Source organism: Festucalex cinctus, chromosome 13 (assembly GCF_051991245.1).
Source record: "Festucalex cinctus isolate MCC-2025b chromosome 13, RoL_Fcin_1.0, whole genome shotgun sequence".
Lineage (NCBI taxonomy): Eukaryota > Metazoa > Chordata > Actinopteri > Syngnathiformes > Syngnathidae > Festucalex > Festucalex cinctus.
Genome location: NC_135423.1, coordinates 2,798,499 through 2,812,149, shown reverse-complemented (window position 1 = coordinate 2,812,149; position 13,651 = coordinate 2,798,499). Strand labels below are relative to the sequence as shown.

Sequence of the window (13,651 nt, the reverse complement as noted above, 5' to 3'; positions counted from 1 at the left end):
AGCCAGCTGATTAAATCGGTCGGGCCCAATTAGGTCATACGGTACATTAGAAATGATCGAAAAAAATCGACACGGCAATATATCGTTGCGGGCCTCATTACGATACACGTATCGATACGCGTGCGTCAGAATCGATATTGCTCGTTATCTTTAAATAGGCAGTTAACGTTTGCCTTTGAAGCTTACATTGTAGCTACAAAATAAAAACCAGCAGCGTCTTTGAAGTTAATTGACTTCAATTAATGCAAAAATAGCTCACCAGTGATTGGACACTGTTGTTTTGCTAAGAAAAATGAAAGCAGAGGAAGAATATCAACATTTATTTACTTATAAAACTTAAACATGGCACGTGTGTCTTAATGGACCAATTTTCGTATATTTTGTTTAGAAACTCAATAGAATGTGTTACATGAAAAAAATGCTGTTTTTATTTCCCCAAATATTTCAAATAAGCACATTTTAGAGCTGTAATTTTAATACTTTGATATTTTTGCTCATATCGGCTCATGCCTATTAATGGTACATTAAAGGGAACCTTGACTCATTGAGCCATTTTCAGCAATAAAAAGTCAATATTTTGTCTATAATTAATTTGATAACTTCATTATTTTCATGTAAAACTTTAAAGAAATATTTTTTCTACTTGCTGTCGACTGATGATGACATCACCCGTGCTGAGGAAGTAGGTAACGACCAATCATGGCTCAGTTTGCTGATTGGCCGTTACCTACTTCCTCAACACAGGTGATGTCATCATCAGTTTGCAAACAATGCAAACAATCACCCATTTGTTTCAATAAAGTAAAAGAGACTAAAAAAAAACAAACAAAAAAACAAACGCAAGTCGATCGCCATTACATTGTTTTAATAAACACAAAGACATAATCGAGCAAAGACACTCGCCATAACTTGTTCCTTGCTCTTTAAATGTGATGTACAGTAGATACAGATGTGTAGTCATTAGATATACTGTAATATCCCGCAAGAGAATTCCAGACCAATTGCAGGGCGCGTTCATGAACGGCTTCATGTTCGTTGATGATTTTTGCACTTGCATTTACACTTTGACGTCTAGCGCGGATTTGATTGCCGCTTATTGCACCAACAAGAGCGCTCCCGTTTTTGTTTTTGTCTCGGGAAAAAGAGCAAGTAGGAAAAGGTCATTTGCTTTATTCGCGGCAAGAATGGCAGTCCGGGCTAAAGCTAAATCCTGACAAATAAATCGTACGTCGAGAAAAAAAAAAAAAAAAAAAGAACAGCTTCTTTTGTTGGACTATTAAAGCGCACGTCCTCTTACTGCTGTGCAGGTTTGTTCCCTTCATCTGATAAAAGCGATGACCCTCGTCGATCCCGTCGATCGGTTCCTTTTCACAAGCGGCAGCAAACTGGAAAAACTCTGATTGCGTTCAGAAAAGATTCTTTTTGTGGCCATTGTTGACCAGAGAAGGTCTTAACGCCGCCTTTATGGTAACATCGGTGTCAATTATATCAGCCTGGTTATCATAACCAGCAGTTTGAAGCAATCACGTACAACTACTTTTTTTTTTTTTTTTAACTCTTTGACTGCCTAAAACGTTTAATGACGATTAGTAAAATCAAGATGTATGCTGCCATAAAGGTTAAATGACGTCAACTATGTTTTGTTTTGTTTTGTTTTTTAATCAATGGGAAGTGCAACATCTAAGTGCAGCGCTGCCTGGTCAATGGGTTGTGGAATCAAAAACACCAACTAACAATGGCCAGCAGATTGCAGCATTGCATCTTTTTTTCAATGGGCTGCCAGTGTATGGAATTACAGTGATACATGATGGAATCTGATCAAATTGAACATTTTCAATGATGACGAGAGTGATCAAATACTTTTTCCACATCAAATCTAATTCACAGAGCATCACTAAACAAAAGAATATTAGTGTCAAAGTCACTGTTGTGGAGAAAATGTATCTTTTTACAAAAAGCTCGTTTTCTCCTTATCTTTCCAATTTTCGCTTAATGTCACTCAAATGGCCTATTTTCAAGTGGTGATTACTAAAGAACGGAATAAGGTAGAAATATACTTTGTTTTTTCTAATGAAAGAATGGAATGTGATCTTTCATTTGGTACCCACATTGTATATGTAGTAAAAGCACACAATATTCTGTTTGCCTTGAAAGATTAGTTAAAATGCTCCAAATTGGCTGCCACTGGGGGTGTTTTTTTTTTATTTATTTTTTGTTTTTTATGTGTTTAGCATATTTTCGCTAGCCAACCGCTACATGCTCGCAACATATTGTGATAGTCTGTCTAGCTGGGACTGTTCCGACTTGGGCCTTCGTGTCCCGAGTCCCGGCAGATTTTGCCAGTAACGTTGTTTTGTCTCACTTTTGCGCAAGTTCCATCCCGGACTTTTTTTTTTTTTTTTTAATTCCAGTCAGCAAGCCAATTCTTTTGCCATGTGTATGTCAATCACACAGTTATCATAGTGATTCATACGAAAAACTACATCGAATCACTAACAAGCTTGTTTTGGTCATACCAGAACTAAATCTTCTTCCTGTTTTCGTGTCTGTCATCATAGGATACGTAGCGGTGGTCGCCGGTCAGCCCCAACGCAAGATAAGCTTTCTGGCGACATTTTTGAATGTTACAATGCGGGACTGAGCCAAAAAAAAAAAAACTTGGATAATGTTGAATGCATTGGCCCAATGCTGTTGAAATGGCACCCAAGATAGGATTTAGCATTAGCCACAGGTCACCAGATTGACCAGCAATTTGTTTGTAAATAGTTGCTTGAGAGAGTTTATTGTATTTAGTGATTTTCAGCTGAATTGTCTCGGTTTTTCACTTTGAAAACTGTCGCCCTAAGATAAAAGAGCGATACAAATTTTTTTGTGTGGCATTGGTCAACCTTTTTTTATTTGATTTGACACAGTATCTAATCTATACTACTAAAGCGCTGCGCGTGATTACTTTTTCCATCTCTGGCTATAGCACCCTTATTTTGCGTTCTCACCAAAACCGAGGGACGGCGATTCGGCGGCTCGTTTGCATTGTAGTCAATGGAATTCGCGCGCAACGGAACGAAAGTGCGCGGGGCGGCGCGGAGGACACGTGTCGCGCGTCGGGACGCGGCTGCGCAGCGGCGGAAATCCGCACATTCGCGACGAAAATCCGCACATTCGCATATTCGTCGAAGTTCAAAAAATGGAACTTTTTTCGCGTTTGGCCTTGCGGTAGCCAATCGGCTTCGAGTACAGGCCACGTCACACACAGCGTCCTCTCTATTGTCACCCCGAGTGCAACAACACGGCCAGCTGTGACAGAATGATGATCAATCAAGTGATGTTAAGTCTGTTTACTTGCTTTTGAACTGTACCGAGTTAGCAGCAGTGCTTATTATTAACGCCAAAGCTATTTTTAGCACAAATGCCAGATTGCCACTAAAACTAGCGAAAGCACTATCACGTACCTCAAAAGAGGAGAAAATAATAGTGCCACGGCTGTTTTGTCCCAGGAAGGAAGTGGAAGTAGTTGGCGACGCCCACTTTTTGTTGACTCGCTACAGTGCTCCACTTCCTTGTCCACCAAGGGACACGCCCCCTCCGCTCCGGTGCGCACGAAAGCGCGAATGAGCGGCAATCGTTCCAAAAACGCTGGCGAATGAAGCGTTCCAGTTCGCCTTTTCGGATTTGGTGAGAACGTAACATTATAAGGTCGACATTAGCCAAAACGCACCAAAGCATCTCGAGGCGCTGCGCTCGGTATGCAAATTAGCCGCGGTGAGGCTAAGGCGAGCTGGCACGACCGGGAGGAGACCCGGGGACAAGATTGGCGGCAATGTCGCACAGTGGCCCCGACTTGTGGCGGCTCCAGACTCGGGAGCCAAGAATTGATGGGAATAATGTACAGTAAGTACGCGAGACGCTGGCGGGGGGGGGCGAGCAGACGAGAATGATTAGTCGACGGAGCGTGAGATTAATGAAGACCTTCACGGGGGAGATTCTATTGACTGAGGCTGATTAGGCTGGAGTGCATTTATTCAGTGAAATATCCTCCATAGAGTCGACGGCCGTGAATCATTTTCATCTCAGCTCCTCGGCGGCTAAAATCTTTCTCACTTGATCTTCCGGCTTGCTTAAAAAGGTTGCCCCGGTAACAAGTGACGGAATCTTTCTTCTGCAGCCGGGCTTCACCAGGTCGAGCGAAACGCACACGTGGGAATTTACAAGACGGAATGTGAGACGGCAAACGTCTTTTGACGGATCACACTTTCTTTGCTGTCATAATCCCATGAGCACAAAAAAAATAAAAACTCATGACAGAATCTTTGTAAGTAGTCGCTCTTACTTTGTTTTAATAAACTTGCTAGCAAAAAGTGACAAGGCAGCAAGGGCAAAAAGTCGTTTGCACTAACTTGGTTATAACGGGAGTAGATAGCTCATACTTTGTTTTTTTTAGAAACTGATGCACAAACAGTGACGAGACTGTCATGGCCAAAGTCAATTGCCGTTACTTTGTTACAATACAATACAAACCTTCAAACTCAGGCCACATGAAAGAAAATATGACGTGTTTTAAGAGAGAAATTAAATGCCATCGTTTAGATTTAATAAAGCAACATTAAAAGACCACAAGATAGAAAACTAGTGTTCAGTTTTTTTGGCCCCCGATACCGATCCCGATACCCAGCTTTGCAGTATCGGCCGATACCGATACCATACCGATATCTACGTTTTTGTTTGTTTTTTCCCTCAACATGAAAAAGCTGTCCTGCCATTGGTTCAGGGCATTCAAGAGCCAAAACATGCCTTGTGAAAATTAAACTACTTAAAAAAAAAAAAAAAAAAAACTAACCATCAGAGGGTGCTAGAACTGCACAAATAGAAATAAACTTTTTTTAACAGATGTGCTGCTTTTAATATCGTGACATGATGACGACGACGATATATTGTGGCAGTTTCAATATCGCGATACCACGATAGCAGTATCGGTATCGGAACAACTCTATAGAAAACATAAAAAAAAAATACATAAAAATCAAATGGCCCTACTTTGTTTCAAGCCTTAAAGCAAAGATCACGTGATAGAAAGCACAAAAGTAGATCCTTCATACTTTGTTTTAATAAACCAACAAGAGAACAAAATAAATAAATAAAATACATTTTAAAAAATCCAAATCTTCCTAGTTCATACTGGTCTCCATGTTTAATAGGATGTGGTGGCTGATAAGCCCACAAGGCTAAAATGTTGAACGTTTCCAGCGGTGATATTAAAGATATTTGCATATTCATACATTCTGAATATTTGATGAAGACATAGGCTTTTTGTTTTAAGGGTTTCTATGTAGAATTAATTTCTGCATGTTAGACAAACATGGCAGCACCGGTCGTAATATTTGCTTCACGTCTGCATCATTCTCTTAATTGGCTGCAGGCTGTGTGTGGCTCATGAAAACATCCTTTTAACCAACACTGGCATCGGCGTGCGCACACACACACACTCCAAAAAAAATGTCAAATACTGACTCCAAAGCTGATTTTATTTCCTGGGCTGAAGTTGTGAGTACAAGGGAGTTCCTGCCAGTTGGAGGAAGGCCACCACTCCCTGATGGTGCAACCAAAAATAGACCCCATCCAGTCAGGATGGTAAAGGTGTGGGGAATTTTGACAGATTTTTTTTTTTTTCTTTTTTAGGTGTGGGGAATTGTGACAGATTTTTTTTTTTTTTTTTTTTTTTTTTTTTTTTTTTTTTTTTTAGGTGTGGGGAATTGTGACAGATTTTTTTTTTTTTAGGTGTGGGGAATTGTGACAGATTTTTATTTTATTTTTTTTAGGTGTGGGGAATTGTGACAGATTATTTATTTTTTTTTTTCTAGGTGTGGGGAATTGTGACAGATTTTTTCATTCTACGCCTCCGGATACAGCTCGTATACGAAGAAAAATCTCATTAAAAACATGAAAGACAAATAATACATGTAAAAAAGGGAACTGTAATATTAACAATGGACATAAAAGATGTCCCCAAAAAAAGTGCACTGTATTGGCTTGATTAGAGCTGTTGAAGAGTCAACCAAGATAGCATTTAGCATTAGCGATTGATGCGCATGTCGGCAGTGCAACCACCCGCACACCCGACGAAGATTGACTAGTGATGAAATTTGGTGTCCCATCATGTTTTCATTTTGAAAATCTGGTCCCCTTGAGCTTGCTAGCTACATGGATAGCGAGATAGCTACATTGCTATAGCTACTTTGATAGCTAAACAGCTCGGAAAATCTGGCCCCCTTAAGTTAGCTAGCGACGATGGATAGCGAGAAAGCTACATAGCTTAAAGCTACTTTGATAGCTAAACAGCTCGGAAAATCTGGTCCCCTTAAGCTAGCTAGCGACATGGATAGCGAGAAAGCTACACAGCTTAAAGCTACTTTGATAGCTAAACAGCTCGGAAAATCTGGTCCCCTTAAGCTAGCTAGCGACATGGATAGCGAGAAAGCTACACAGCTTAAAGCTACTTTGATAGCTAAACAGCTCGGAAAATCTGGTCCCCTTAAGTTAGCTAGCGACGATGGATAGCGAGAAAGCTACATAGCTTAAAGCTACTTTGATAGCTAAACAGCTCGGAAAATCTGGTCCCCTTAAGCTAGCTAGCGACATGGATAGCGAGAAAGCTACACAGCTTAAAGCTACTTTGATAGCTAAACAGCTCGGAAAATCTGGCCCCCTTAAGCTAGCTAGCGACAATGGATAGCGAGAAAGCTACATAGCTTAAAGCTACTTTGATAGCTAAACAGCTCGGAAAATCTGGCCCCCTTAAGCTAGCTAGCGACAATGGATAGCGAGAAAGCTACACAGCTTAAAGCTACTTTGATAGCTAAACAGCTCGGAAAAAATCTGACCCCCTTAAGCTAGCTACCGACATGGATAGCGAGAAAGCTACACAGCTTAAAGCTACTTTGATAGCTAAACAGCTCGGAAAATCTGGCCCCCTTAAGCTAGCTACCGACATGGATAGCGAGAAAGCTACACAGCTTAAAGCTACTTTGATAGCTAAACAGCTCGGAAAATCTGGCCCCCTTAAGCTAGCGACATGGATAGCGAGAAAGCTACATAGCTTAAAGCTACTTTGATAGCTAAACAGCTCGGAAAAATCTGGTCCCCTTAAGCTAGCTAGCGACTTGGATAGCGAGAAAGCTACATAGCTATAGAAGGATCCTTTGTTAACATTTTGCGGCAGAAAACATGGCGGACTGTATAGAAACACCATACACGAAGAAAGTTAGCGGGCGAATCGCTGTTATTTAAGCACGTTAACCCAGGGTGCACCCCGCCTACTGCCCAAAGCGGGCTGGGATAGACTCCAGCAACCCTGCGGCTAGAGATCGACCGATAATCGTTCGGGCCGATAATCGGGGCCGATATTTGGCATATTGGCACATATCGGTATTTGCCTTTTTTATTAATCTGACGGCCGATATAAGCGATCCATTTAAAACTGTCACTTTGCTTCGAATGCAACCGAGCGCAGCTCTGTATGTTGTGGAGTCTTTACTCCAGCATTGTTCCGCCCATAGCAGCATCTGATTGGTTAGCCGTCCAAGAGCCAGAACCAATCAGTGACAGCCATACATGGTCAGCTACAGTAGCTGGACTCACACACACGCAGCCACGGACGAGAGACAGGACGAGAGGCACATGCTTCGAAGGTAAGTTAAAAGAGAAGAGACTCTATCTAACTTAAGTTTTCACCAAGATAAGCACAGTGAATTGTGTTGTGTATTAAATGCGCTGTATGAATAAAGCTGCATTGCCCTGCATTGCATCCCCGCTAGCCTTCCAGGATAATCTACTTACTTAGCATGTTTAGCTTAGCAACAACCAGAAGCTAATTCTTTAGCCACTCGGGGAGATAATCAGACGCATTTTCACTTACATAAACAATGTTTCTTTCAACATCGATTGATCACTCTGATAGAGGGAGAGTGAAAGAAACGTGTGTTTTGCTGGGAAGCACGTTGACGCGATGGTGAGAGAATAGTGTGCGCATACACGCATCTCTAAGCTTAAAACACGTGAAACTGCAGAAACTGGCAGCGGTCCACCGCAACAATTTCTGTTTAACCAAGTTATTATTACTTTATTAAAACTTAAGTTATTTTACTCTACCTTTTTCTGCGTTGATTGGGACATCCCAAGTGGCAGAAAACTACATGATGAAATGTGTCCTGCAGCTGTCTTTGACAGTTCTCTTGTGAGAGGAGCATGATATTGCTGTTCTATACTTGATCATTAGATTATCAATATTGTCTTATAATAACAATAATCATAATGACACGGTCTACATGAACTGAATGGTTGTTCAGGGATGAATAAATAGTTCTCATATGGCAATTTATTTTATTTTTTTTACTGTAGTAATATATAATAACAATAATAATAATAATAAGTAATGCCACAGCGTAGTTCTGAATAACAGGGTTCCTGCTATCACGTTAAAATATAAAAATGTAACTTTTAGATAATAAAACTACAAACATCCCAAATACTGTGAAAGTAATGTCATGTGGTCCCCATATTTAATTCCCCTCCAACTTCTTATTGCAGATGGAAGGACAAAAAAGGAAAAGTGCAGTATGGGATCATTACACTCAGCCAACACCAGGGAAGGCAGTGTGTAATACATGCACTGAAAGTGTCAGCATGGGAGCAACAACAGGGAAAACCAAGAATACATCAAACTTGTGGACCCATCTAAGGAATCATCACCCTGACTTGTATGATACAGCAATGATAAAACGGAAATCTGATTTACATGAAGCTTTAGTGAAGTCGCTACAATTTATGAGCCTAAGAGAAGCCGTCTCACTGGAGATCATGCTGAACAACTCTGCTTTTTGCACCACAATATGGTCTTACTCAATTGGGACTACTAATTGATTTTGGACTCACATTTCTGTGCAATTTTTATTTAAATGTTTTATTTACTTCAGAAAACTTCAGGGAGCTATTTTATTTATTTTAATTTTAGTTGGTTTTATAAGAGGACTTTGGGAGCATTTTGCACTTTTTGTTTTAATTTTTATAAACAAAGATGTGAAAGAGGTTGAAATGAAACACTAGTTTCGAAAATTTCAGGGTACTATATTAATTAAAAAATTCTGTTACAAGAGATGCTGCTGACATGGAGAACTCCCTGCACTTTCAGTTTACTTTATAAGAGATGCTATGTTACTGACCCTGGCAACTCCCTGCACTTTTTTTTTTTTTTTTTACTTTAAAAAACTTCAGGATGATGTACTTGTGAAAATATTTTCATTGAACCCTAGAAACGTGTTGCATTTTTTTTTGTTTTTCTATTTTAAACAAACATAAGAAAAATACTTAACATTTATATTTACTTTGTAAAGCACTTTATTAGTTAGTTTTTTCATTTAACTTTATAAAACATGCCGATGAGCCTTGATGTCTTTTGTTTCAAACGAAAAAGGAAAAGAGAAATGTACATTTTTGAAAAGCTGCTGTTTAATAAACATATGCTTCTGTGGCATTTAAATGAAGTTAAGTGTTGAGGTTTGCATTATTCAAAAATTTGGTGCCAACATTTTAACTTTTACTGCAAATGAATATCGGCTTCAAATATCGGTTATCTGCCTCCTTGACTACCGATAATCGGAATCGGCATCGGCCCTGAAAAATGCATATCGGTCGATCTCTACCTGCGGCCCTTGTGAGGAGTAAGCGGCTAAGAAGATACATGGATGGATGTACTGTAGCTACTTTGGATGAATCAGAATGATAAAAATATTTGCGTTTTGTGACGCTTTTGTATTCAATTGGCACAGCTGCATGTGCAGTTAAGAGTCTATCAGGGCGATATACTCATTTCACGCGTAGTACATGAAAATCCATCAGTTTTCCCAAAGCATATTTGTGGCGAATGACACCTTCGCCCTTGGTCCAAGTGGCCTCATGCATCAACGTATGCGGTGCAACGCATCCCAATTCCCTGGAATCCACTTCTTTGAAATGGAGACACCTCCAAGGGACAGCTGAATTATACTCCTGCACTCGACACGGCGGTTCAATCAGCATCGGGCGGGAGAAGAAAATGGCCCCGATGTCGCCGCCTCGACGGCCCACTTTTTAAACATGAGCTAAAGCCTCCCGACCCTCCCTCGTCGCTTGCTTATCTGTAGAAATGGGAAAAAAAAAAAGAAAAAAAAAGAAGCAGATAGCCGAGAGAGGGAGTCAAATTCTAATTTGGAACGGAAAAAAGAAGAGAGAAGCGCGGCTGTCCTCGGAAAGTGGGCATCTTTTTCAATGTTCCGCGAGAACAATGGGCCAATAATCCATTACAGCAGCCGTCATGTCAAAAGTATCGCGGCGCATGAAAAGGCGGAATCGCACCCTCGGGGGGCGTCTGAAGTGGCAACGCTGAAGCCCGTCCAGCCTTTTGTGACAGCTGTCGCTGCTAAACTCGGCACAAAAGGCACCGCTTTGCCATTTCAGAGGGCACAGGTTCGCACACTTTTGGGATCCGGGGACCCCCTAAAAAGATTTTTTATTTTTTTCAAGGACACCTCATAATCCTAATGCCAATTAAATGCAACTTTAGATGTCACGGGAATTGAGTTGTCAAACAATGACAAATTTTGTTGCGGGAAAAAGTTGGAATCTTCCAATAATTATTAGGTTATATTTTTTTCAAGATAGTCGTAATATTCTGAGCCAAAGTTATTAAAACTTATTCACTCGCCGTCATTTTCACATTTCGCAATCCCGTTCGCTCCCGGCTGTTTTACTGAATTTTGACAGATTTTGCAAGGCCCACACAATATTGTGTTCTATTGCTATAAAAGCATGGAACCCATCAAAAGAAAGATTAAAGTCTCTTCTTTCATCAGGAAAAAAAGTATGTTTCTATCTGTTACCGTTTTGCAGCAATTAGCATTAGAAGAGAGCTAAGTTTCATCAGTTTTCACAAATCTATTCAAAATTGTAAGTAATTGAGCTTTTTTTTTTAGATGGCCCTGGTTGATCTCCTTTGCTCTGCTGTCACCTGCTGGCCGTTTGTGTAATAACTACCATTTCTGCAACCGTTCCTTCTGTATGCTTTAGCATAAAAAAAAACAACCCAAAAAAAAACCCGGATGAATACGTCTTTGGGACACTTAAACATAAAAAAAAACAAAAAAAAACAAACGTATTTACACATTATTGGGAGTGTTTACAAAATGCTATTTTCTTGGCCACTTATTCCTCCCAAGGGTTGCGGGGGGTGCTGGAGCCTATCCCAGCTGGCTATGGGCAGTAGGCGGCGCACACCCTGAACTGGTCGCCAGCCAATCGCAGGGCACACAGAGACGAACAACCATCCACACTCACAATTCGGAGCGCCCAATCAACCTGCCATGCTTGTCTTTGGAATGTGGGAGGAGACCGGAGCACCCGGAGAAGACCCACGCGGGCACGGGGAGAACATGCAAACTCCACCCAGGAATGCCGGAGCCTGGACTCGAACCCGAGTCCTCAGAACTGGGAGGCGGACGTGCCAACCACTCATTCACCATGCCGCGCTACAAAATGCTATTGTAAAGAAAAATTTTCACCTGATGAAAAACTAACAACAACAAAAAAAATCCTTCACTGCCATTTTTGCTGAAAACTTGCGACACTTTTTTCTCCCATTTCATGAAATTGTCAAGCGACTTCTTACGGTGGCATCGCAAAGTGACAAAACCGATCGCCGGTTTCATTTTTCTCCATCCGAGTGGTGTGAGGCGGCCGCGAGCGAGACGGATCGATGCGTCTGGGGGCAGACGGGTCGTTCATGAGGAAAAGCACACCAACGTCAAGCCGTTGACTTGATTCCATTTCGTTGTTTATCAGTCGCTTGTCTTCAGTGCTGCTACCTTAAAGCAAAAATGTGATCGATTGTTTTTGTTTTTTTATTTTTGTTTGCATTTGGTCCAGGTAGCTGAGGCCAAAAGCAAAAAAAAGCATGAAGAGTGCTTTCAGTCACACTTTTGACCGATCACTCTCTCCTCTGTCAGATCTCGTCTTCGATTGACGCTATTCGAGATTTTCGCGCAGATCGATCCTGATTTTAATGGTACACGCTTCTTATCAACAGGGTGCAGGTCAGGGCAAGAATCCTGTTGATTTATTGACGATTTAAGGGGTGCGATGAAATGAGAATACGTTGCACATTATTGCACGTTCAAAATAAAAATATATACAGTGTGTACACAGGTGCATCACAATAAATTAGAATACTGTTGGAATATTGATTTTAGTAGTTCAGTTGAAAAAGTGAAACACTGAACAGGATTCACGACACACCCAGTAAAATAATTTGTGAAATATTTTGATTATTAATTTTGATGATTAGAGTTTACAGCCCAAAAAAAAAAAGCCCAAAATTCAATATCACAAGAATTCAAATTTCTTGAGATGCTTGAAAGAAAATTATTTCCAATCCTGTTTAAAAAAAAAGAGGCGGGAATTCTAAAGTATTTTCCCGTGTTTCATGAATCTGTGTATTATGCAAGTTTCACTTTTTTTTATGAAACGAAAAAAAGTCATTTTTCTTGCATATTTATTAGGGATGTAACGATATCCAAACACCACGAAAGGATATCATCACAATACGATATGATGGCCACGATACAATAATTTTCACGATATTGTGGAGAGGTTGGCGATATAAAAAGGTCACAGTATTGTAAAAAAGCTCATACTAAAAAACACACAATATTGTGCTTTTGTACATTAATGCAATGAAAAATATAACAAATATTATATATAAAAATATATAAATACAATATATATATTGAGGCACTTGCTAATGCATGCACACATTGAGTTCCGACGCAAACAAATTATGTTCCCCTTCATCTGAGCATTCGAGAAGGGCCAAAACATGCCTTGTGAAAATTAAACTGCACTAAAAAAAAAAAAAAAAAAAAAAAAAAAAAAAAAAAAAAATTGAGGCTCCCCTGCATATAAGGAGTTGAATATGTAGAATACGCCCAATACTTTAAGAATGAAGGAAAAGCATATGGCTTCAATTTTAGGGCGACAATTCTCCATTTCCTTCATATACATGTAAATGTGTAATATGCAATTTTCTCCTCGGCCCTCAAATGTGCACACGCGAAGCCTTCCCCACCTCCTGCATCCTTCATTTGCATAAGACGTGTCGCGGCGTGAGATTCTCCCAGCCGGAAAAAAAAAAACGTCAACACGCGGCGCTTTCCTCCACAAACGAGATTATTTGGCGTGACGGCGGCGAGCCTCTCTTACCTGAAAGGCCACTGATGACGGAGAGGAGGAGAATTGGTTTCCATGGTGACCCCATACTTGTTGAGGAGGGTCCCTTTCGGCGAGAAGGTCAGCGGCTCCGCTTCTTCATTTAAAGCTGCGCCTGCACGTCAACGCACAGAAGATGACAGCTGGCTGAATACGCAAACACGACGTTTGTTGGTGACGACGGGACGCACGGACGTGTGCAGTGTTTACAACAGTCGGAATCTTATCTCCTCCACGTCATCTTTTCATTTTTCTCATTACTTACCAGCACATTTCACTTGATAGTAGGGCTGAAAAATTCATATTGTTTAAATCAGGGGTGTCCAAACTTTTTCATTTGAGGGCCACATACAGAAAATCCGAA

General features: G+C 40.5%; 1 protein-coding gene and 1 long non-coding RNA gene across 6 annotated transcripts in view; one reads left to right on the top strand and one right to left on the bottom strand.

Annotated features, from left to right (window-relative positions):
• The window catches only part of cntn5 (contactin 5), a 211,790-nt gene that overhangs the window by 86,883 nt on the left and 111,256 nt on the right, over window positions 1-13,651 (bottom strand). For all 5 annotated transcript variants that reach the window (XM_077494311.1, XM_077494315.1, XM_077494313.1 and 2 more), the window contains one exon: window positions 13,282-13,402. In XM_077494311.1, coding sequence (XP_077350437.1) covers window positions 13,282-13,336 — 55 coding nt within the window. In that variant the 5' untranslated portion in view covers window positions 13,337-13,402. The remainder of the gene's footprint in view (window positions 1-13,281; window positions 13,403-13,651) is intronic.
• On the top strand, window positions 7,437-9,533 carry LOC144033339 (uncharacterized). Its single transcript, XR_013287941.1, has 2 exons — window positions 7,437-7,682; window positions 8,581-9,533. It is a non-coding gene; the product is annotated as an uncharacterized LOC144033339 (long non-coding RNA).